The sequence below is a fragment of the Alligator mississippiensis genome, chromosome 5 (assembly GCF_030867095.1).
Source record: "Alligator mississippiensis isolate rAllMis1 chromosome 5, rAllMis1, whole genome shotgun sequence".
Classification (NCBI taxonomy): Eukaryota; Metazoa; Chordata; order Crocodylia; family Alligatoridae; genus Alligator; species Alligator mississippiensis.
The window spans coordinates 49,787,207-49,813,010 of record NC_081828.1 but is presented as its reverse complement, the minus strand read 5'-3'; the positions used below and the strand labels follow the sequence as shown (position 1 = coordinate 49,813,010).

The 25,804-nt window shown below is 46.6% G+C and overlaps 1 protein-coding gene across 12 annotated transcripts in view; it reads left to right on the top strand.

The window, feature by feature from the left end:
- Positions 1-25,804, top strand: part of ASTN1 (astrotactin 1) — a 260,656-nt gene that overhangs the window by 109,083 nt on the left and 125,769 nt on the right. For 9 of the 12 annotated variants that reach the window (XR_009462441.1, XM_059728333.1, XM_059728331.1 and 6 more), the window contains exons 6-9: positions 146-211; positions 2,057-2,206; positions 2,646-2,813; positions 10,025-10,109. Coding sequence is in view for 11 of the 12 variants with exons in the window: in XM_059728333.1 (XP_059584316.1) it covers positions 146-211; positions 2,057-2,206; positions 2,646-2,813; positions 10,025-10,109 (469 nt within the window). In the remaining variant the exon portion in view is untranslated. The remainder of the gene's footprint in view (positions 1-145; positions 212-2,056; positions 2,207-2,645; positions 2,814-10,024; positions 10,110-25,804) is intronic. The other 3 variants (XM_059728336.1, XM_059728339.1, XM_006272947.4) reach the window with 1 other exon arrangement.

The window sequence follows — 25,804 nt, the reverse complement described above, 5'->3', positions numbered from 1 at the left end:
GTACCTGGACCATTTTAGTGCTTTACTTGGGACATCTATCACCTTGGTCTTGTGAAACAGCAGTCTCTCATGGTCAGGAGTGTCCAGCGCTGCAGAGAATTCCAGGACTATGAGAACAGATATTTTCTCCTTTGTGTATTGATAGGAAATCATCCAGCAGTGCCATTCAAGATGGTTTTACCATCCCGTTCTGGCCTGAATCCAATTTTTGGTGGGTGCAGTATTCTGAGCTTATAATTATCTTTTGACTAGCTCCTTTGAACTTGTTCAGGAATGGCAGGCTTGAATAGTGGAAATTAACTAGCAAGAAACAATGTATATACAGTAAAATCTAACAGTATTGGTAGTCCTATATCAAGGAGGAAGGAAAGAGACCCCCTTTTTAAACACTTTGGCTACTTCAGTTCAGAGTACCTCCTGTTCCTCATTATTCTTTCCCAATCCTGGAGAGGTATTATGAGTTGAAGTTGGACGTTTTGTCCTGGGAGTCACCAGATTGTAGCAATTAAAATGTATGGCAAGTCAGAGTTGGAGTATAAATTTTTAGGCATATGTCTTTGATAAGAAGTCCAAGGAAGTCAGACTCAAGCTTTTAAAGGCAGATGAACTCAGACCTAAGTAAGTTTTCTCTGTGTGACTCCTTCAGATGAGCTATTAAAAGCCAAGGTCCTATTTGCCCTGGACAGTCAAGATCCTGTGGCACCTATTCTCTGGAGCCTAGGAAGTTGTTATCATTGAGAAACAAATCCAAAAAAAGTCCAGAAAGGTGAAAAAAAATTGAAGCCCACATCTGTCTTTTTTCTGATTGTCTCTGACCTGCTTTAAAGTCAAGTCAATACAATGGACTGGTATATACAGTAGTGTTGTGAAAGAACCTAAACTTTTGTGTAACCAGCCATTGAAGAAGAAAAGAATCATCATCAGTAGAGATGTTGGAAGTGGGGGCTGAATTCTGCTCTCATGCTGGTGCACAATTCAAAGTGGCTTCAGAGAATGACTTTACTGGACTTATTCTGGGTTTACAGATTTTGCTACTGAGAGAAGAATTTGGACCAGTTTCCTTTTCAGAAGGTTTTGGGGAGGGGAGTGGGAATTGACCTGATGTCTTGGCCTCAAAATGTACCCTCCTCTCACTGGAAGGCAGTGTGCTATTTGGCCATCTTCCTACTACTGTGTTGTCTATTACACACAGCACTTGAGGATGAAGTGATGATACCTGGTGTAATTTGTAAAGTGATTTGGGGTGAGCATCATTTATGTAGGTGTGAGGCAGATTTCTGTGTGATTTCTAACTAGCCATTTCCTCCCTAAATCTGGGTACCATGACATCCTGCAGAATAGCTTCTTTCGCATGCATGTACTCACATTACATGATGCCTCACAACAGCTCTCCCACCCCTGAAGGATTGTAATAGCTGTTAGGCCTCAGTTTAAGAAAGTTTTAGGTGGTTTTACCCTCTTTCCCCTATTCCCATTACATCATGGAGTTGCCTTTTTCCCTGCTCAGTTTATTGGGCCAAATGTCAGAGAGGGGACAGGTAAGAGATTACAGGATTCCCAGCTGCTGGAGGATGTGAACAGAAGCTGTCACTCTAAACTTGTAGCTGAGACAGTGACAGAACCAATTGTAAAAGCTGAATAGATTTAAGCAGTCCATGAAGCACCATTAATAACCCTTGGGAGCCTGAAGTGTGCAGACTCATGGGCTGATAGCAAGGAACACTACAGCAAGTGTTTAAGGGCACAGCCACTTTGTTATTAGCAGCGCTACCTCCCTACCACCCCAGAGCAGCTCAAAGAAAGCTGCAGGCTCTCTAGTTATGATTCTTTGATCCCAAAGGGGTTTTGGGTGGATAAAGGGATAAGGTTTTGCTTGGGAAGATGGCCTCCCTAGGGTCTTCTCTGCTGCATCCAAAGCTATTGACAAGAAGGTGGGAGTGTGTGGAAGGAGATGGAGTTGGGCATCTCTCAGGACTATATTCTAGTGATGCTGATGTAAGAAGTTGATGCTGTGACTCTGATGTCTCTGCTCTGTATCTCTCTTCTGCTGCTCCAGTGGGCTCACCCAGGAGTCCTGTGAATAAGACCACTCTGACTTTGATAAGTGTCACCAGCTGCGTGATCAGCCTGGTGTGCTCGTCCCACATGAGCTGCCCACTCATTGTCAAGATCACCCTGCATGTTCCTGAGCACCTCATTGCTGATGGTAAGCAAGCATCTCCCTCTTTCTTCCTCCCTTCCCTCTCTTCCACTGCTTCTCCCACTGTCTGACTAAGAGGGGAGTGGCCAAGGGGTTATGCTGAATCAAAAGTGTATGGGTCTGCCAAGCCCCACCTCTGGCATACTAAGTTCCTTCAGGCAAGTGGAACATTATGATGCTGAACAATTGTCATATGGAACTTGATGTGAGTGGAATACCCCAGGAGAGCCTGATCGTTTTGGGAACACGGTCTGAAATTATGGGCAGGAGCAAAGGCCTCCCTTTCTGGGTCACCATCCTCAGCACAGAGGCTGTATGTGTGGGGAAGGTTTATCCCTCTTACAATTTGATTTGAGAAGGACCTAGTTATTGCAATGGGTTTGAGGGGAGCTTCCTGTCTCTGTGACGGTAGTTCCAGCCTTTGCACTCTTTGCTACTCTTTCAGGGAGCCGCTTTATCCTGCTGGAGGGCAGCCAACTGGATGCCAGCGACTGGCTGAACCCAGCACAGGTTGTCCTCTTCTCCCAGCAGAACTCCAGCGGGCCCTGGGCATTGGATCTGTGTGCCCGACGACTTTTGGATCCATGTGAACACCAGTGTGACCCAGAAACTGGTATGTGGGAACTCTCTCTCTTGGCCTGAATGGGATCAGTGAGATTAACTACTGGTCATTTTTGACAAGTTTGGCCTTTGGGGTCATTTTAAAGGCTACTGATTTGTATCTGTATGAAGAGCACCTTGTGAGTGCATAGTCCAGTGGGCACCTTGCTCCTGTGGGTGAAATTTTTGGTACGGACTTGAAAACTTGACCAAGTCTTCCTGATCCTGATCAATAAAGGATCAGGTGCGTGTTTATATTAGATCCCTCATTATTTTGACAACACTGATAGCTTTCTGTGAGGGATCCCTCATTTCTATCCCCTTTCCCAAAGTGCTTGTAAAGGGAGGACTCAGATGTAACAAGACCAGGTCTACCTGTGAGCTATGAGAAAAGTCCCTATACTCTTTGATTGGTATTTCATGCCACAGAATGAAAAGTAGATTGCTGAGGTCCCAGTGCAAGGCTTTGAACCTTCTCTCTATTGTTCTGCAAGAGGAGGGAAGTGAGGCTTGATTCAGGGCTGTATCTTGCCTTTGTTCCTTTCCATTTCTATACAACTATAGCTGTCATTCAAATAGGTAGAGCTCTAGCCACAGCCTGTAAGGAGGGGGCATACAGTCATTCACCATTTGTGAGTGGAAAAGGAATATGAGCAACATGGATGCAGGTGTCCCATCCACATGGTGCATGAAATTAACCTAGTACACATAATTAACGCCGTGTACTGTGCATAATGCCAGCACAAGAATACAGGGATGTAGATCAGGCTACTAGGCCTTGAGGTAGCAGTCAGATGGAGAAATTCAGGACACCTGTAGCTAGCTAAGCTGAGATGCACAGGGCATGGCTACATTACCTCTCTGCTGTGCCTGAGAGCCCTGCATGTTCCATCCATTTGCTCCTGGTTTGCATGGGCCACCCCCCAGTGATGAGAGAATTTAACTGTAGCATGGAGCACGTGTCTAATGTGGCTCTCAGTCTGTCTGGCCTGGCTGTGCTTCTTGATATGTGCTCAGGGCTGCCATAAAGCAGTTGTACTGGGTTATTTCCAGGAGGTAGCATGTGCAGAGCAGAAGCGGGTGAGCAAGCCACACTTCACAGCGGCGTTCTGGGAGCAGCTAGAGGTGGTGTTACTGAGCCCATAGTGTCATGATGAGAGCCAGGTACTTGGGGGAGCTTGGGGATAGGGAGCAAAGGGACTAAGTCTCCCATGTTTGGGAGGTGTTCTGGGACAGGAGCTGGTATTTCCTTTTGCCCTTGGCCCCTGCAGCTCCCAGTGCTTTGTAGCTCATCACACTGCAGTCCTGTTGCTTGGGGATGTGCCTCATCCCCGGCTGGGAAGCAGCTCTCTCTGCACCTGCCAGTACACTGCAGCCAGCATTACCTTCCATTGTGTTCAGGTTGCAACTTGGCCCAAGTACGTTAAGGTGTATCAATGTTTTTGGCAAGGGAAGTGGCTGAGGGAAGGTGAATTTTGTCAATTCACTGCATCCCACAGCTGCCTCTGCCAGCTGGGTACAGCCACAGGCTACAGCTTCCTTCTATCTCTGGCAAATCCCAAGGAGGGACAGTGATAGAAATGCTGTCTGCCTTCCCCCAGGCCAATCTACCTTTCTGCGTAAGAGGCCTTTCTGCTGCAAGGTGCTATCCACAGCTGCAGGGACTCTGGCCCAGTGGCTACTATGGAGGAGGGTGCGGTGCCAGAGGGAGCTTAGCTTTCTAAGGTGGGATTTTCAGAAGCTCTCAGTGCTGGCCTTTCTCTTCTCCCATTGGATCAGTGGGATTATTACCAATGATTTAGAGTTCAGCTGCTGATATCAGTGAGAGCTGCGTCAGGTTGTTGCTGACCGCTTTGAAAATCCTACCTTGAGTTCTTTGATGTGAAGGTGTTCATGAGCAGAATATTGCTGTGGCACCAATTTTTTTGTGCTAGTTATGGGCCAGAGCCACAGCTGGCGTAAATCAGTGCAGCTCCATCGGAATCTGCTTCATTGAACTTGATGGAACAGGACTGAATTGGAAGGAGCATTGCCCACCTACAGCAGCTGAGATCTGTCTGTCTGTGTCTGTCTTTCCCCTCTTTGTAACTCCCAAGTGGTAATGCAGAATATCGGATAATCACATGTAGTCCACAAGCCATGATGTCAATGGCAGAAATGCAGATAAGGCAACCTCATGTGAGATGCAACCCATCCCTTCCCAGGACAAAGGTGTATCCTCTTTTTGTAGTAATTAGATGGAGCCAGGCCTGAAAGAAAGAGGAATGCTGGACAAATTGGCCTCCAGGTTAGAACTTTTGCAGCAGGGCTCCATCACTCGAGGTAGTGTACTTCAAAGGAGAGGGCAAAGCTGAGATGCACTTAAAACAAGTGAATCAACCCAGGAGGTGACAGCAGGGAGTTAAGTGCTCCGGTGACTTTGTTCTTGCTGCTGCTTTGTTCCGGGAGAGCTCTTGCCATTTCTGAGTGATACGGTCAACTTCAGATATGGTCACTCTTTCTGAGTGATATGGTCAACTTCAGGTTCATTGCAGTAAAAACTTTTTCTAAAGCTCCCTCCATGCTTCTATTCGTTGTCTCCATAATAAACAGGAAGTGTAGGAGACTGTTTTCATACCAACCCCCGACTTCCAACACTGTGTTGTATTTTTTTAATCTACTGTCTCACTGAAAAGCATCATCACCCAAGACCACAGGCTGCCTCTGCACTATTGGTCCCTTTGATGTCTACCTATCAAGGGCCAAGGGAGAGAGACTGCATTGTAGTTGAGCAAGCTGAGAGCTTAGGGAGGGCCTGAGCCAGACATCCCAGCTTTGCAGGTCCCAGCACTGCTGGGAGGAGGCAGGACCCCCTGCTATTTTGCAGTTGTTCTGCTCCTTGTTTTTTCCTTTAGTGAAATCATCCATTCTGATCAAAATGCGCATATGTCTCTCATTGTCCCTAGTGCCTCATCTGGGTTCATTCCCAGTTATTCTTTCTCTCACAGTTTGCTTTTGGGTGTGATCTGCACTGCAGTAACAAAACCTTACAAAACCTTGCTGTATAAGAAAACAATGTCACAGTATTTTACCATAAAGCTGGGCCAGATTCAAGTCTCAGTGTCCTTACTGTGGTGTGAGTCTGGAGTACTCCTGCCACAAGAAGTGTGGATGTGTAAGGGGAGGTAATGTGCATTTTTCTGGTTAATGCTGCACACATTTTGGCAAGTTGGTTACTGTGAGCCTGATTCTTCCTTGGCATGGACTATGTGCATTGAATTCAGTGGAGCCAGATCACTTGTATCGGCTGAAAACCTGCCCCTGGGCCTCCTTTTAGTTTTTGTTTTGCCTGTTGAAGTGAGAGGAGATATAGCACTTATGATACAAGGTCAGCTGAACTACATGCTGCCCTGTGTGCAGTTCACCATTTCTTCACTGAGCCACCAGAGTCCCAAGTGAATATTGTGCTGGGGATTGTTGTGTCTAGAGATTGAAGCCCTCTCTTCATCCATGGACAAGCAGGGGTGGCGTTAGCTTCACCTTGCTGCAACTTGTTCCCAGCTTGAGAGAAGCTCTTCTTGGTCTGATAGCAGTTCAGGCTCCATGCCTCATCCCCTCTGAGCAAGCTGTGCCTAGGTACACCAGCAATAGGATGGTGCTCACCAGCTTATTTCAGGGAAATACTGAGACATATGCTCAGTGCTCCCCTGACTCTTGGGAGTGGTTGACTGGGGTTGGGTTTGATCCATGATGCAAAGATGCAAGTTTCCATTTTCAAGCAGTGGTTACATCTCCATATCTCTTTCTAGACATGCTATGCTATCCACAGCCTTTCTCCCCATATTCAAATTAATAAATTGCTCTCTTCCCACTTATGCTGGAGCAACCCCCACTGGGAACAGCTGCAGGTAGAAAGCAGCCTCCTCCTCCTTTGTTGTTGTTGTTGCTGATGATAATGCACTAGTCTCAAGACTCTCCAGCCAGAATCAGGGGCTCTGTTATGCCAGGTGCATGTGGGGAGCAGCCCATCCCCCAAAGACACAGTCTAAATCTAGAAGGGTGATCCTTCCTCTCTATGCAGCACTGGTTAGGCCGCAGTTGGAGTACTGTGTCCAGTTCTGGGTGCCACACTTCAGGAGGGATGTGGATAGCATCGAGAGGGTCCAGAGGAGGGCCACCCGCATGATCAGGGGGCAGCAGGGCAGGCCCTACGAGGAGAGGCTACAGGACCTGAACCTGTTCAGCCTCCACAAGAGAAGGCTGAGGGGGGATCTAGTGGCCGTTTACAAACTAGTCAGAGGGGACCAGCAGGCATTGGGGGAGTCCCTGCTCCCCCGAGCACTGCCAGGAGTGACTAGAAATAACGGTCACAAGCTGGCAGAGGGTAGATTCAGACTAGATATCACTGCTTCACTGTCAGGGCGGCTAGGACCTGGAACCAACTTCCAAGAGAAGTGGTGCTGGCTCCTACCCCGAGGGTCTTTAAGAGGAGGTTAGACGAATACCTCACTGGGGTCGTTTGACCCCAGTACTTTTTCCTGCCACGGCAAGGAGTTGGACTTAATGATCTGCTCAGGTCCCTTCCGACCCTATCAACTATGAAACTATGAAAAGAGTGGAGGTGTCTTGTCTCAATTCTACAGGTCAGGATTTGAAGGACACAGAGGCTAAGTGACTTGCCCAAGGTCACATGAGAAGTCTGTGGCAGAGCCAGGAAATAAACCCTAGTCTTCTGAGTTCTTAACCAGTCTCTCAACTGCAAAGCATCATCTCCTCTTTGTAGAGAGTTAGGCAAACTCTGCACTGATGCACACCCAGCACAGTTTCAGTGAGTTTGCTGGGGTTGCTCCATGCTTAAGCCACTATCAAATGCAGAGCAGTCTCTCCTGTCTGTTCAGTTTGTACCTGCAGACTGTCTTGGACTCTTCCTGTCTTTGCAGTTACGACTCACTTCCCTGTTGGATGCCTCTGCTTGCTACAGAATCAGCGTTCCATGCATTCACAACCATCTGTCACAGCAGATGCAGCCCCTCCAACACTCCTTGCTTGGGGAAGCATTAGACATCCGTTACAAGGTGGGGGAGTAAAATCCAGAGGCCTTACATATATATCTTATAGGTGCATGGCCCTTTAATAGCAAGAGATTGCTCTGTCCTTATGGACTTCATACTCTTTGGGCAGTATTGACTCTGGGCTATACTCTCTGCTGCCTAACTTATACTCAGAGCAAACTGACTCAGAGTAAGTCTGTGCTGCAATTAGCCATCTAAATCAGGGCTATGTGAACTGATTCTGATGGAGTATCCAAGGAGAGCCTTTGCCCCAGACTCATACTGCAGCCATCCTTCCTACAAAGACTCTGGTGTTTCAGATTCAGCCATGAACAAGGGATGAAATTGACCTCTTGGAGCTGACGTGGGAATTCAGGGGCATGCACATCTTCCATTCATGGCATGTTGTTTGTTGGGTAGTTTCCTCTGCACTCCATTCACAGAGAAGAAGCACCTATTACACCTCGTAGCTGCAGGTTATCTTTAGTGCCAACTGTAACTGCTTCCCTGACCCCTGGCACCTCCAGTTCCAATTCACAGTCCCAGCCAAGATGGTAGCCATCTAGTAGACTTTTGCATGGAGTTGATTTCATCCAGGTAGTGGAAGTAGTGATACCATTTAAGGTTACCTGACCCTTATAGTATTTGAGGGCTGAATGGAAATAAGGAATAGTGGAAAGCTTATAAGCAAAATAGAATTTTGTACAGTCCATTCTTTATTTTAATGTGTCATCAATCAGGCATTTTACTTTCATTTAAAATAAATCCAGTGGGAGGAAAATAGTAGCATTAGTATTGCACCAGAATCAGAAAGCTGGCCATGACTTGGATGTATAAAGGTAGGCTCATAAATCCATATCTGTGTTCCTAAGTAATAGCCTGATTGTTTTCAAAGACACTGGACAACCGCAAACCAGTCATGTAAGGCAGGCTATTAGACAGAGTGTCTAAATGTCGATTTAGGAATCTAACTTAAGTGTCTAACGTTTGAAAATGTTAGCCAAAAATTCCCAGAGCTACTGTCACAGGACCATGTAAGGTATATTGTAATATAAGATATAAATGTGTAAGCCCAATCAGCAGTCATTACATACACAATCTTAATTTGATCAAAGGCAACTTTACTCTTAATTGTGGGTTTCCCTGCCACATGTGCATTAAATTTCTCCATTGTTACATTGTCTGTAGCATTTTCTGCTACTAAAGCATTTAAACACATCCGTGGCTTTGGGCCTGTAAGTAATCCCATCGCAGTCCTTACAGTTAAGTGTGTGCTTAAATGTTTTGCTGGACTGGGAGTTAAACCAGTTTATAAATATTAATTAACCAAGAGTCCAGTCAGCTTAGTACACAGCTCAGGGCAGGAGCCAGGAAGGGAGTAAGGGACTTCACCTCTTTGTGCAGCATATATTGGAGTCAGAATTACAACCCGAATTCTCAAGGGAATGAAAGGACTGTGTGCTTCCTGTTGCCCTGGGGAATGCTCCAAAGAGGGTAGGGAAAGGAGGAGAGTAGGCATTACAGTGGTTCCACTGTCCTTTGTCATTGGCTTTGCGATGGCTACATGCTGCCCACAAAAGGATGCTCACCATTTGTATGTGTTTCCACTTATGCCCATCTTCTCTCGTGGTTCCTTGACACAGCCCCTCTGGCTCCTGTTTGCAATCATTATGTAATTTTCTTAATATTATATTCAAATGTGTGTGTGTGAGCGAGCAAGCAAGCTTTTTTTTCTGCTGCACTACTATTTGTGACATTTGCTGGTTCTCCCTCTTGAAGAAATGATTTCTGAGCTGGTGAGGGCAAAAGAGCTACTAAGCATGGAAGGCTTGCTGTTTGTGTGGAGCTACCAACCTTTAAAGCAGGAGTTGGGGACTGGTACTGACTGCTATGGTAATTTCTGGGGAAAGGAAAGGTGATCCTCTGATGAGAGTGATGATTCATCTCCTTCCATGCCATGGCACCTGCTGTCGATCCCAGGGCAGGGGTGAAGGTAATCTGTGCTCTTCGTCCTTCAGATTTTCCTGACACAGGGAACCTGTCTACTGTGAGTGCCACCTCAGCCTGGGGTTCTCTGTAGCTGGTTTGATTAGGAGGAGAAGATCAGACCCTCGGTTCATCTAGTTCAGCATCCTGCCTCCAGCAGCAGCTGGTACCATTCATACTCCCTTATGTCTTCTCTTCTTGTTCTTAGGTGAGTGCCTTTGCTATGAAGGTTACATGAAGGACCCTGTGCACAAACATCTCTGTATCCGGAACGAGTGGGGCACAAACCAGGGGTAAGTCCCATCATCACAAACAACAAGAATTTCCTGACTGTGCAACCAATCCTGGCTATGATGTCCTTGAGTTGTTTTGGGGCGGGGGGGAATTGAACAGCAGTGAGCCTCAGCTGCTTGAGCCAAAGGGCCAGGAAACAGCAGACTCAGGCTCCTTAATAGGGTCTGGTTACTGGAGGAGAACAAAGAGGACAACCTGCCCAGAGTTTCCTGAGGTTACTTTATTTTGGGCCAATGATTGCCAGCTTTATAAGGCTATTTACAGACTAACCTCTGTGGCAAGGTGGGCTTTATAAAGAGTAGATCTTTTTGGATACATGTGGTAGGCTAAGGGAGTGCACTTTTCATTGAAAAATGAACTAAAATTACACTGGAGAAGAGTACTCTGGAGCAAGCTGGGTTTAAATTTTGCTGCAAGGGCCTTTTGGTTTCTGGTGATCAGCAGAGTAGAAATACTGCAAAAGTGTAAATGTGTGGTGGGGGAAAGCAGCTCTTTATTGAATTAAATGTGGAAATGAATGATCCATTCAGTATATAATTCTGCCTGCTCTTCGTGCTTACATTGTGCTCAACAGGCCAGATCCTTAGCCAGTGCCAGTTTATACCAGCTGAAGATCTTGTGTGATGTGTTTTATGGTACCCGTTAATTTTCAGTGTGCCACAGAGCTTTAGGCTGCATTGTAGAAGTTGTTAGCTGGCTTAAGAACAGCTGGCAGCCAGGAAGAAATGAGAGACACTTTGAGAGATTGGCACATTAGCTAGATATTTGTGCAAAGAGGATCAGCAGTGAATAAGACTGATTATTTAAATTATCATTGTTAGGTTTCAGAGCAAACAGCCACTGAGGTTAATAGGGGCAGTCGACAGACACCTTAGCGCTCTCATCCATCATCCAGGTTCCATCAGTTTTGTGCTTGCTTTGTTTGGGAATGTTATATTCACAATCCCATGTGCTAGAAAAATACAAGTTTTAAATGAAAGCTAAGGATTCAGGACTGCAGTTTTAAATTGAAGGGTGGACGCTGGGCATAATCTATGGCTGTGGACTCAGGGGGTATATAGATTGCTGTGTACCATCAAGTGGACCAAAATAAACCTTAAATAACAGGTAATAGCAGCAGTGATGCTCTGAGTTTAGAGGCAAGGTCCAGTGGCTGGGTTTGTTGTTCTGGCTGGACTTTATGCTTTTATCTAATCATAATAATCAAACTGTCTTTCATCCAGTGTGCTTGATACTTAAGCCTCCTAACATCCTAGAGAGAGGGGGAAGGGAGGATTGCTTTGGCCTCACTAGTGAAGATGTGAACCTAATACCCTCTGCTGAATACAAACAGAACTGTTTGCCTGCCTAAGGTTCTCCACCACTAGCTGTGAGCCAGACCCTGAGAGGTGCCCAACACCTCCAGCTCCTCCCATCAGGACTGGGTCTGTAGCTAAATTTGAATTCTGAATGAATTTTGTCCTGGCTCTAAAGGCTTGTTTGTGTGGATACATTGCCCTCTAGTGTTAACACAAAGCCTAGAGAGAAGATCAGGATACTGCCCAGTATCGTGGTTCTCTTAATCCAAGTGGCAGCCATGCGCGCAGCGGGGGCTCACGGCTCTGAGATCCACCCCTACTGCTGCTGTAGTGTTCCAGGAAGCTGTGAAGGTGTTACAGCTTCACCTGCATAGTACCCGTGTGACTCAGTTTTTCTTTCTGTGACTATTCAAAGTAATGCAGGGAGACAGTAGCTGTCTTGGAAACTGCTCCCTGGTCTCCGGAGCTCTGTATTGTGCCACAACAGCAAGGCCATCCTCTTCTCTCTAGCTCAGCTTTCAGTGGTGCAAAGCACAGTAATTTTATTTGCAAATGATACCAGGTCTTTCAGATACCAGGCAGAAATAATATAAAGAAGCCTGGAGAGACTCAAACCATGGTCTAGAAAATAACAAAATGAGATGCAGTCAAGTAAAATGCAAACTAATGAGTCTGAGGAAAAATAACTTGCAATGCAGATACTCACAGAGAAGGAGTGCTTTGCAGAGCAGCAGTGCCGAGAGCAAGGCTGGGCTGATTACCTACATCCCGTTACATCAGAGCTAGGAGAGCCCTATTTTCAGATACGCTGATGCGGGCATCTTGCAGCAGCAATGGATGCTGCTCCGGGCATGTCCAAATCATGAGCAGAATTTTCAGTGTATTGAGAGCTGCGTAAGCATGTTGAAAATTGGTTTGAAAATTGGTTGAATTAGACTCTTGAATCATGTGGGAAAGGATGAGACAGCTGCTGTTTGCAGTGCATCTTTTAAGTACTGATAAGCTAAACTGAAAGTTGCCTTGGTTTTCAGACCCAGATTTTCTTGTTTCACTTAGAAGTCCACATTTTCTGAATGCATTCATTTCTGTTTTTGGAAGGAGCCTCACTTTTTGGTCCAACAATGTCTGATTTGGGAATGAGGGAATTATCTTTGGATAGGAAGGCACCAGGTCCTCAACTAGTGGATTATTGCCACAGCTCCCTCAAAATCCAGCAACTGACACTCTAGTTTGTATGCCCCAGTTCTTTTCTTTCAGTCATTCCTGGATGAATAAATGTATAAGGCACGTTCCTTTTCTCCCTCAGAAGATGGCTACCAGTATACAGAGTCCACCAAAAAATGAAAGGTGTGAGCCATCCTCACAGGTCTTGATATAGTGTGGCAGTGCAGAAGGGGAGTCCAGGTCCCCAGGCAGGCCCCAGCTAGGTGAAAACTCACACATGTTTTTAGCTAACCTTCACTTATTGCTGTACTGCTGGATTGCAGCTAAATCCTCTCATCAAGGAGAGGGGTGATTCTGGTGCCAGCATTCACACCTGGATTACTTCTCTCTCTGCTCAGTGTTGCTCCTGCATACCTTGTGAGACCTGTTTGTCAGGTAATACAATCTGGAAATACTCCTTGCCAGAAAAGGCCTCACTTTGCTACCCTAGGATGGCACTTAGCATGTGTTTTGCTGCTCAAATGCTCAGACACTAACATTTTTAGTGCAGTTAGCACGTCCTAAGTGTAATGTGCAACTAGGTCCTAATTCTGTCACCGCCTCTCCCATACTCTGGATGTGTGTGTGTGTCCTTGCCTTGGGAATCTTCCCAGGTTTCATCACATCTGTTACTATCACCTTTCTGATGTTGTTTTTCAATTACTCCTTGTGCCCATTCATTGTCCATATCTGCTTGATGTAAAAGGATTGCAGATTTATTGTTTTTCAGTATATTTGCATAAATGCAGGGCCAAAACCCTCAAATATGCCTTCCAATTTTAAAGTTATGCCAAAAAGCTTTGACGTAAGGAGGTGATATCTTGTTCTTGCATGGGCACCAGAAATGTCATGGGAACCAAGGCGAAGGTCTTTCTAAGCTTAGTTCCCCATAGGGCTAGCATGATTCAGGCACACCTGTTTCTATAGTGCACTGCGTACAAGGCAATGTATCGCTAGTGAGACATCCAACTTGAATGGACCATTTGCAGCTATGGGCATGTGGTTCTTATGGGTGCTGTGAACAACCGTTAGCAAAAGTTTCAAGTGGGTCTGAAATTTGTGCTTCTGAAGCCATAGCTGAACACCTGAAATATTCTACTACTCAGTTCTAGAGGTATAGGTTGTAGCAGTGATGGTTTAAGGACATAGGCAAACAAGGTTTTTTGGGTAAATTTGATATTGTTTATTAGACCAACTCCAGTAGTTGGAAAGAATTCTTTTTTGCAAGCTTTCGGGCACATACACCCTTCATCAGGCCGAGGAAGCATCTGCAGATGGTCTGTGCTCTTGCTAGATGGAATGAATAGAAAAGAAGCCAGAGGCTGGTCAAGTCAGTCGGTGACAATGTAAATAGGAGTAAATGTAAATAGGAGATTGAGCCAGGGGAGGGGAGGTTGAAGGGAGGGGGCTTGGGGAATGAATATAACTGGTAAATAGTGGAGAGGTACCTGGGGAGTCAGATCTTAGGCAGGTTATAACGTGTCATAAATCCAAGGTCTATATTTAGTCTATATTTTTTTGTATCCAGTAGGTTGATGAAGTGAAGCTCATAGGCTCATTTGTGAAAGATGTTTTGTAAATTCCCTTTGAAGATTAGAACTGAGAGATTGGAGAGAGAGTGGTTTTCTTGTGAGAAATGTGCCCCCACAGGTAATTGGGTATTCTTGTCTTTGATAGATTTCCAGTGTGCATTCATTCTGGCGTGCAGTTGTTGTTTGGTCTCTCCTACGTATTTTCCATCAAGGCATTTACTGCATTGAATGAGATGTATTACATTTCTGGAGCTGTAAGATCCAGGAACATTGATGGTTCTGTTGTGGGGTGTAGTAATTGTGGGGGTGGTGGAGATATTGTTGTTAGGTTTTACATTTCTTGTCATGGCATGGTCTGGATCCATTTGGTGTGTTTTGGGCTGTAGAAAGTTTGCTTCTGGTGATGAGGTTAGCGAGGTTCGGTGCTTGTTTAAAGGCCAGGATGGGTGGTTCTGGGAAGGTCTCTTTAAGAATTGGGTCTTTTTCTAGTACTACTACTCTGTTCTGGCATGGGAGCCATACACAGCTTGGTAAATAAAGTAATAAAAGCATTTAGGCCCTACTTTCCATATAGCTCCATTTCAAAGGACTCTTACTACTAAGAGTAGTAGCTCTTACAATCATCTGGGTCAGTGGTGCCCAACCTTCCAACCCCATGGGCTTGGATGAGTGGCTTGGACGAGTCTACAGGCTGGATCCTGTGCAGGATCAGCACGTGGGGTGCTGCTGCACCAGGTGTCATTGTGCGCTGGCCTGATCCTGTGTGCTCAGATCCAGCTATATGCTGGCCCCACCCCATGTACCCGGATCTGGCTGTGCAGCAGCCCAGTGTGCTCAGGGCAGGGCCATGTTATCTAGGAGTGCACTGACAGAGATTTTTTTGGGCTGATACTGTTGGCTGATTTTTAACAAGCCATATACGCCGATTCTGATCTAATTGTCATTATGCTGCCCGGCAGCATGGAGAACAGCATCTAGCTGGTAAGTCTGTTGTGGGGGAAGGAAAGGTCATGGACAGGGCAGACCAAGGTCCCTGTGGTGAGAGAGGGAGTGGGGCTGGTGCTGGGGCAGGCGCTGCGCAGCTGGGGCAGGGTGGGGTGTGGGGCGGAGCTTCAGCTCATCCAGGGATGTGGGCGGGGGGAGGGCTCCTGTCGCTGCACACACCCTGGGAGGACATGGGGGGCATGTGCCCCCTGAATCCATGCATGGGATGAGGGTGGGCTGCTGCTGTGGACTGGGGCTGGGGGAAGCCAATTTTGGGGTAAATTTTGGGGTGGCTGCAGCCCCCATAGCTGCTCTCCCAGCTCTGCCACTGCATACCCTGAGCACAGCCCCAGCACAGCCTCAGCACTGGGAAGAGCCTGGTGCCACCCCTGGCCCCAGCCCACAGTGGCAGCCTGCCCTCACCCCACACACGGATCTGGGAGGCACATGTTCCCCATGCCTCCCAGGGTGCTTGCAGTGGCGGAAGCCACCCCCCACCCCCTGGATGAGCCACAGCTCTGTCCCGTGCCCTGTCCTAGCTGTGCAGAGCCTGCCCCAGCACCACTTCCCCTCACTGTGGGGTCCTTGGTCTGCCCCTCCCCCCCCCTTGCCCCTTCACCCACAACAGATTTACCAACTGGACACTGCTCTCCATGTTGTCGGGCTGCGCTCCTGGCTGCTTGCATGTTGCGCTGCAGTTGCGTGCATGCACGCGGCATTTATTGGTGACATTATCAGCCACATCAGCCAAAAAAAGCCGATTGCTGATAATGTTAATTTTCCTTTTATTGGTGTACCTCTAATGTCATCCAGTCTGCAGAAATCTGGTTCAGAAATCTGGAGGCAATTAACGCTGCCACCACTCCCCTGCTGCCAAATTTCTAGACCTGTGGGGAGCCCTGCAGGCCAGATGACACAGTTCTACAGGCTGGAGGTTGAGCACCACTGACCTAGTCCAACTTCCTGGTAGAAAGCTGTAAAAACCTTGCCCTGAATTCCTGTGTCAAGCCCACAAGCTGTGTTTCTGCTACAACGGCTCTTTTTGGAAAGGTACCTAGCTTGATGTGAAGACTCTGTTCCTCCTTGGTGCAGTTAGTCTTGCATTATCTTAATTCTGACTCTAGGAAGGCCCAAGGTGATAAAGGGCAATGCAGAAAGATGTACCATTTGAAACAGCTTTTGGTGATGATCTTTGGACTTATCTAGACTTAGGCATTAAAGTTTCATTTGTAAGGAGAGTTTAAAGGGTTAGTGAATATGTCTGTAGATAGCTACTGTATCCAACAGATCAGTAAGTTGCTTATGAGTTATGACACAGGTGCTGCTTATGTGTGCCATATGCTTACAAAACTGTTAGTCAATTATTATTAACCTGTTATAGACTTTTTAGAAATGGAAGCCAAAAGAAAGCGGAGTTTGTGTTGGCATAGCTAAAGCAACCAGAACATTGGTTTTAATGCAGGCACTCCTGGGTTGTGTGAGCCCTGTCTTATAGTGTAGTCCATCTGTATTGTGGTTTTCACCAAGGTTACTCTGCTGGTACCACACTGCGAATGCTGGAAAAAACTTGGCAGGATGGGCAATGACTTCCAAAAGCAGCTTGCTGAGAAGCTGGGACTCTAGAAATGTTGCATTCCCTTTTGTTCTTTCTGCTGAAAACACTTGCCTTCATTTTCTTTCCTTCATCCATGGTAGGCTTCTCCCCCTCCCTTCCCCTCCTCTCCCCTTGCCAAATCCTTTGCAGCCTCTCTCTACTCATTGGGTATCTTCCCTGTAGTGACTCCACCCCCCCCACCCAGAAGTCCACCTCTCTCTTCCCATAAATTAGTGCCCTTTTGGGTCTTCTGCTTTTCTGCTCCCCTTCTGTGGATGTTTTCCATCCTTCCTGCTTTGGGGTGAAAAGTCCCCAACCATAGTGGTTCTGTCCTTTCTCTTCCTCTGAATATCAGGGTCTGGATTTCTCTCCTAGTCCAGATTTCATCTTATTCCTCCTCCAGCAGGGCTGGTCCCTCCTCACTTGGATCCCTCCTTTCCAGTTCAGTTTTGCCTTCTCCCTTCCGAAGTGGTATCTTTTTACGCAGGGGTCTGTTGCCATCGGTTCTGGGCTGCTTGTTACCAAGCCTACCAGTCACAGCTGGGAGCCCATGAGAGACAGGAAACAACTGCAGGCTAGAGAAAGGCAGGCTCCCAGCTCCTCTCATAGGAGGAGACCTGAGGAGCCAGGCCCTCTCTGCTCATGTTGAGAAAATTGCTGCCTTGAGAAAATTGAAGATTATTAGGGGGCATGGCAGTGCTTCTTGAAATTACCAGTCCTGGCCTATGCTCTTTTGTCAGGCAGGAATCCCAACCCTGCCTCCCACTCATCTCTGCTCTCCAGTGACATCTGAGGACTTCTGTCTTGGGGTGCTCCAAGGAGGCTGCTAACAAAGGGGTCTACAGTTGCTCATTGCAGTGGTGGCTTTTGTGCTGCAGATGCTCATCCCAGGAGACCTGGACCAGAACCACCAAACTCCTCCCACGTGGGCCATTTGATGGTGATGACTGTGCAGCATATCAGAGCAGGGTTGGGGTTGAGTTCAGTGGGGCGGCGTACTGGTGAAGAGATGCTCCATCTCTTATTTAGCATGCTAAAAGAAATTGATCTTCTTTTCTTGCTGTTCTATCTTAGTGATCCTCTTCTATCCATGCTTGGAGCCCTTTATAAGTCCACCAGAAATTTCTGGCTACTCACAGAGCCTCTGGACAGGATTTGCTAGATATGTTGTCTGTTCTGCTTTGGGGAGGCTCCCCTCCCCCTTCCACCTGGATCCTGCTGGTTGCATTCTCCATGCTCAGACCTTGTCATTGTCGTTCTGCCTGCAAATGTGATTATCCCCTATTAGCTCTTCTTTCTCTTACTCTATGGCTTGTTGCTTGTTCCAGAGAAGCACATTTACCTTCATATGCCCTCCACGTGCCTAGGATTTTCCTTCCCCCACAACACACACATATTCACATTGATGCTGTTTAGTCTCTGTGAGGTTCTCTAATGCCAAGCTGAGAGATATCCATGTGAAAGTGTTTTGGATCTTGCGGGGAACTAGGCTTCTCAGAACCAAAAATAAATGCAGAATCGCGTTATTCAAATGGGATGGAGTCAGAAGTGAAGCAAAGCACAGATTAGGTTTGAAGAGCAAGTATTTACCTGAATTATTGCAGGCTGGGTTTCAGAAGGCCTGGCTCTTACTGGCTTGCTATAGGCATCAAGGAAGGTAAATCTAACTAAGGCAAGTTTTGAAGGAGCCAGGAACTGGCTCGTGAGGGCTCACAGTCCTCTGATTTCAAAGTTTGGCCCGGTTCCCATGTTGTGTAGCTCAGTTACCTCTGTCCTCAGATGCAGGATCCAGAGTTAGGTACCCTTGGGCTGACAAGATACCTTGTCACATGAGACAAATAGGGCTGTTTGGTTTCAGTGTCATTCTCTATTTTTGGCTGCTGAAGGAGGGTGAGGAAGGGCCTTGATGCCCCCCATGACACTCATCCAGCAGCAGAGAGAGCAGTGTTGTCAGACCCCTGGAGAGAGTCCCATGGTGGCTGTCGCAGAGGGTCTTGAAATGGGAAAAGGGGAGAAGGAGGCGATTAAACAAAGAGACAGAATATTACCAATGAAAGAAATAAGGCACATGAGCTAGGAGAGCCACTCTTCCTGTGAGAATTCATTGGCACATCCCATGTCTGGAGGTGCAAGTGCCAATATCAATTAACTTTGCCCTTGGCCCAGAATGGTGAGATTCAGTCTCTAAGATAGATGTGGATGAAGCTGGGGGAATTAACATCAGTCTTGCAATTGTCTGTCTCCAGCAATAGCCAGCGAGGGATACTTCTGAGGCAGGCAAAAATATCCAATCCATCTGACCAATTATCCAATATTGTAAGCAGAGAAAAAAAATTTTCCTGACCGTTGCAGCAGTTTTCTAACCAAAAGCTGATTGCCATTTGGCTAGGTGCGCATGCAGCACCCATAACCATTATGACCAGCCATAACATTTTTCCAGCTCTTCTTACGATGAAGCCAGTGTGCTTGCTTCTCCCTTCTCCTGAGAACAGCTGTGAACTCCCAGGCTGGTTAAGGCAGCTCCCTTTTAAGTTCTAAATTTAAACAGACATCATTTGAAGCATAGATTTTTGCTCTTATTTCATGGGATAGCTTGAAGAACAAGGACTGGTTGCTCTGCATCATTATTATTAGCTATTGATATTTCCGTGCACCTTGAAGTGCCTACCAAGCTTAAGGCTCATGGCCTGGGCAGGTACAGAGGCTGTATCTCCACCTTGCTTTGGAGCACTGCCTTTGACCACGTCCCACCCAGACACTTCTGCCTGTACAAATGAAACCTGGAACCGAGGTGCTGAAGCTGTATACAAGGGGCACCCATGGCTGCCACTCTGAGCATGCCAGAGACTGAACATTTGAGACTGGCATCACCACCACGTTAATGGGTTTGTTTCATGCAGACAGGAGTGTATGGGAAGGATACACTAGAGAGCAGTCTTCCCTGGGAGTGGTGGGGATGTAGTGTAGACCTACTCATGGTCAGAGACAGTCCTGGCCTAGCAGAGCTTCTTAAATAGAGCAGGCAGACAGAGTGGGAAGACAAAGAGAGGAAGTGACTTGTCTAAGCTCACCCAGGCCCAAAATATGACCTGTCTCTGGCATCCTCAGCCAGTCACCTGTGCACCCGGCCATGCCCTTCACTTATACACAGGCAGTGAAAAGGGTGGGACTTCCTGCTGAAGAGCAAAGCCCCAGGCTGTGAAATGCAGCTGCTCAACGCTTGCAAGAATCTCCCTGGCAACTCTAGTGCAGGCCCCCTTTTACAACTGTTCTACAAAAGTGAAGCTGAATGTATTTTAAAGGGTAAGGGGCAGGCTGCTATTTTTCAGATAAGTTAGCGAAAACTTTACTCCTCTTGTCTAATTACACTGCAGTTAGATTTTCCATGGAAGCCCCATCCTTGGCAGGATGCCCTCTTTGAAGTCATTAGTCTTCACAGCGGGAAGAGAAGATCATCAAAGACTTCGTTTCCCAGCAACCCCTGCTGTGCCGTTACGCACTGGAGGATTGCAGAAGAGAGCGCATTAAGTCTGATGTTCTCTTTTTCCAGCCCTGAGCAGAGATTTCTTTGAACTGGGGCCTGGGGAGAGGAATGCCGCCTCTATCTCAAAACTCTTCTCTGATTTTTTCATTTTAATACCAATTTAGCAATTAAACCCAACGTAGAGCAGTTGCAGAATGTGAGCAGGGGAGCATGGGTAAGTGGAGATGTGGCGATTACGATGTGTGGAAGATGAAGGAATTCACTAGGGATGCCCCAGAGGTGGCATGATGGTTTGGATGCATGACCCTGCTTTGATGCGTGCATTGAAGTTGAGCAGTACAAATGTGGCAGAGTCCTCAAGATGTTCATCTGCTCTTGCAGGTGCAACACTGTAATTCTTCAAGGTGGCAGCTTCCCATTCACTCATCCAAGAACAATGATTTTCTGGCAAATACTCGTCCTTAGCATTTCTGTCCCTGGCACATTGCTCCAAACTCTTGAGATCTCTAGTACTTCCACCCAATGTGAGCTTTTGTAAAGAAATAAAGGCCCATAGCATAGGGAGTGGTAGGTTCTCCTTGCCAGGCTATCCAGGGACTTGTTTCTGGGATGTCAGGGACCTACCAAGATTCCATGCCAGGTTGGTTGAAGTCCATTGCCATCAAAACCCCTTTCTTCCACTACACTTGGAAGCAGCAGTTACTGACCTTGTGACTGCTGCAGCTACCAGGAGCAGAACCAAATGATCACTCTAACCTAGTATACATAGAGCAAGCAAGTTTTAGTTCACTTTCTGTGTATTTTTCTTGTACTTCCTAGCCTGGAGAATGGAGACCTTAAGACAATGTTCTTAACTCTTCTGTTTTTTTGTTTCCTTTTAACCTCTCTTCGGCTGGAATAGCTCCCATGCATAAGAAGAAAGAAATGCTGGATACAGGAGATGAAAATATGGATAAGGGGAGAAAAAGGGCAGTAAGGAAAATCCCATTGGTGCAGAAACCTCAAAGCCAGTTCAGAACCACCTGCTTGGCCAGGAGAGAATCCTACTAAGAGGCTTTGCTGCTTGTACTTTGTGCCTGTTAAAGATTTGACGTGGCATGCGGGAACTGACACATCAAAGAGACTTGCTGAATGGATTGTTTTATCAGTAATGATTTCCTCTGGAATCTGATGGCTGTTACTGCAATTACTATGTATGAATACACTTCTACTTGATGTGTTGTGCAACAGCTCAATATAAAAAAGTAAGAGGAGCGATCCCCATTTAATGCAGTAAATCTGCACCATCTTTAGGCCAAGGATGAGCAGGGATTGCAGGTGGTTTCATTGGTTTAGTGTATTTTTTTTTTTCCATTCTGCTTCCATTTCTTGCTAATTTTGCACTTGGAGACATTTCCTTCAATGGCAGCACGTGTGCTTGGCCAGGCTGGGAAATCTTAGACTTTGTCCTTACACTTCCCAGTGTCTAGATGAACATGACAGACTATGCTTAGCAGAGACATAAAGCAGCTGGGCACTTGAGGCAGCTGCAATGCATGGGGGGCAGGAGCAACTTCTGGCTGCTACTGTACCACTAGCACACCTGTGTGGTCATAGCAGCAGCTACTATCTTTCCTCCCCCCAAGTCAGTGCACTGCCTGAGCTATGCTACAGATGCTTAGTGCTTCCACATCTTACTTCATGGTGTTAAGCTGAGATACCCTTCATGCAGCATTCTATCATATCTTTCATAGCATCTGACAAAGTAGGCCACTGCCTGCAAAAGCCCATACCTCCCTGAACCAATTTGTCTCTTATGCTACCTTGCCCTACCTTCTGCATATCTTTCAGTGTGTGGCTCTAATTCATTCACATGCATTTGAAAATCCTGCTACTCATCATGAATGTCCCAATAAGGCACTGTGAGTGGCTTTTTCTTTCAGCCATCCGTCTTGAGTTTCTCCCCCAAACTTTTGGAAATTTGGGGTTATTTCACATTTCTTTGAACTTGTCAGATTTTGTTTCAGAAATGGAGAGCAGTCGAGTGATATTTAATTCAGGCTTCTCTTCCTGCGGCTTGGGCCTTCTCTATTTATAGGGGTTCTTGAAAGCTTGTCTGCTCTAAGCAGCTCAATACCTGTGCTACGTTTCACATTTAATGAGAATTTTTACAATTTTGTGATCATTTCTGAAGTCTGGCTGCTGCTTTGCGCAGCAGTTCCTATAATAGGGCTTCGAATGATTTTTATAGTCTATCTCCATCTCATCCAAATTCTTCTTATGAACATGAAACAACTTGCCACCCGAACACCTCCCAGAATTTTTTCCAACCCAAGCATAGCTCTATTTTTAAGGGGTCAAAATAGCTGAGTGATGAAGGTATTATGTAGTGAATCCAGAGGTATGCATTTTGCACTTGTGCCAAAGGCAGAACTCAGTTTACCCAACTGAAAATGGGTACCCAGTCACTGAGGCTCTGAAAACTGCTAAATGCGATACTAGCTACATCACTCTCTGCTGTGCTGGTGACTGTAGACATTGCAGAGTTTTCATTGTGCAGGTCTGATGAGCTGCTTAGACTCAGGGTTTTGGACCATGCTTTGGTTTGATGGCAGTGAGATGGCAATCCATCCATGTGGGATTACATCAGCCACGTTCTCAGATCCTCTGTTAACTGCCAAACACAGAAGTTTCTGTTTAATACTTTTTTACAATTCTGCAAAAGTTCTTATTATCTATGCTGAAGGCCACTTTAAGTAATCATTCCTTGGTGTAGCAGGACTGAGGCCCTAGGAGTGACTATGATGACCCCTGATGGCCAAGCACCTCCTGCCCCACTCTTACTCTTTGGGGTACCCTCCCGTTTTACCTTTCCTGCCATGCCTTGAAGCAACTAATAATACTTAGGGAAGCTGATCCAGGGCCCCGAAGTGAGCCTCAGTCCTTCTATTGATTGTCTCGTGTGCCCGGCTGGCATCCATCTTGTTCCTCCAACTCAACTCTGAAGCATGGCCCCCTTGCCCTATCCATGACTTAGAGCACAAGCTGCCTTAAGGGCAATAATCATGGTCTCTGTTCTCGCCTGTAGCCATGCCCATGCCTTACAGATGTTATTCTGACAACATTCCTGTAGGGGCCTCTGCCTTCTTGGCTTTAGCCACTTTTATTCTGGCTGCAGGGCTCCATCTGTGGGCCACTTGTTCTTGCTTGACTTTCTCAGCCTCAGCCCTTTCTGTATCTCAGCCTTCAGACTCCTGGCCCCCGTTTCTGGGCCCCTGGGGTTTCTAGGCCTAGGCAAGGGTGTTCCCAGGTTAACTTAATCCCCCTGGCATCCTTGGCCCAAGGCAGCGCTGCTTATAGCCTAACCCAGCATCCTGGTGCCCCTGGCCTAGGCAAGGCTGCTCATGCTTCATCAGCCCCTGGCCCCTTTAGCAGGGCTCAGTCTCTCCCTCCCTCCGCCCCTCTCCCATCACCGAGTCCCTGACTTTGCAGGACTACTGTCCCCAGCCTCTAAATGGTTTGGGTTTCGGTCCTATGCAGCCCACTAAGTCCTAGACCAGGGCTAGGCAAAATGGCAGTTCCAGCTGGCAGCTGGACTCCATTTCCCAGCAGTCTTTCCCCACATCGCTGTGGCCAGTTTCCATGGAAACCCCAGTAGCAGTGGTGCCGTGACAGCAGGGGCCAGGGTTTCCATGGAGACTGGCCCCAGCAGCACTGGCAGGGGCCAGAGCTGAGATTTTGCAGTGGTGACAATATGGTCCAGAGCTGGGGCAGAGCCATGATCTGCTGCCTGCATGTCCCTGCTTAGGGTGTGTGGGCAGTGAATCACAGCTCTGCCTCAGCTCTGGACCATGCTGTAAATGCCACAAGATCCCAGCCCCAGAGCAGTTCCTGCTCAGCTGCCCACCCTGCCAGTGCTGCTGGGGCTGGTCTTCATGGAAACCCTGGCCCCATGTTGTCATAGCTGCACCGCTCCTGGGATCTCCATGAAAACTGGCTGCAGTGATATGGGCAGGGGCAGCTGGGAAATGGAGTCTGCTGTGGGCCCAGTCCAGCCTGTGGGCCAAACATTGCCTACCCCTGTCCTAGACCCTGGAAGGGCTCTATACCAGGTGGCCCTTGGGCACTCCGTGGCCTCCTATTTGCCCCTTTTTAGGCACACTGGTCCTGTGGCATCATCTTAAATGCATCACAAGTGCAAATGATCATTCAGTCAAAAGTCTCTCCCACTCTGAATCTGTGCCATCCTGCAAGTGCTAATTCTCTTTGAGTTTTCACCTCCCAGCTCTTATGGGTGACTAGGGTGCTTGTCCGGCTGCCTCCTGCAGCCCCTCCCTCCCAGGAGATCCATTCCCTGCAGTATGCAGGATCAGACTGCCCTCCTTGCTCCAAACACTGGGCTTATATGCCTCTCAGCACCACCCCTTCTGGTCACATGTCTCCTCAGCCACCTGCAGGTGTTTGTCCATTTCTGAATGGCCCACCCTCTGAGCAGCCCTGCACAGCATGCTTAGCCTGTTGCACTTTCTCCTTAAAGTTACAGGGTTCCAAGTGGATTGAGTCTGGGATCATGATTTTGTTTTCTGTTTGTACAGCATAATGGGTTGCATGATTCAGATTCCTAGTACAATACAAGTGTTGAGCTCTACATTCATAGCTACTGAGGATCACAGTTTGGTAACAAATTTGCTTAGAGGTATTAACATGCCCCCCAAAATCTCTCTGCAAAGCCTCATTTAGGATCTTTTTCTTTATTCTGCCATTACCGTTTTTTGGGTCCTTGTGGCTTAGCTCTCCATGGAAGTGGGCTCAGTTACTACAGTTTAATTTCCACTTGCCATGGGGTAAGAGCATTGATGCAGATAGATACGGGGGACTGTTTCAAACGCTGTAAAGCCCAGTCCTTTTTTTATACCTCACAAAATTGTTTATAGGGCACTTAAACATATAATAAAAATGTTGAAGATTGAGAATTTCTGTACTTAGTAGAGTTTGTCTTATCCCTTAGCTCATGTCCAAAACTTAAAATACTTTTGGGTTGACATGTAGAGATGGCATTCTGCTTTGGTTCGTTAGTATGATGCCTGCACGTAAATCCTGATTCAAATTATCTGGATTTATGTATTGCTAACTAGCTTGATTTTATTATGGTGATTGTGAGGCTAACTCAGTGTTTTCAGTTAACTCACTGACATCTACATAGTAATTTTACTGTGCAGTGCAGTTTGGTAATACGTTGGGATCCATATCAAAATAATACGTTACACCCTTAAAGTATCCCAATCCCTTAAACACCATCTTATTTTAAAAAAAGAATACCTCTTTAATAGTATTCATTGTAAATTGCACACCCATTTAATCATCTCAAGTTGCAAATTGCTCTTTAACTTATTAAAACTATTTTGAACCAATCCATTCTATGCTATTTATGTCCCCTTGCAGTTGGTGTTTATATCTGTATATGTGTGTTTAATGAGCTGCATTTCAGATTCTTTAGTGCTTGTTAACATTTTCATTTAGAAAGCAGTCTTCTCTAGATCTGCAAATATTGACTTCTTCTTGCTAGTGAGATCAACTTCTTACAAATAATGTAGTATAACCCAGGGGTTGGCAACATCAG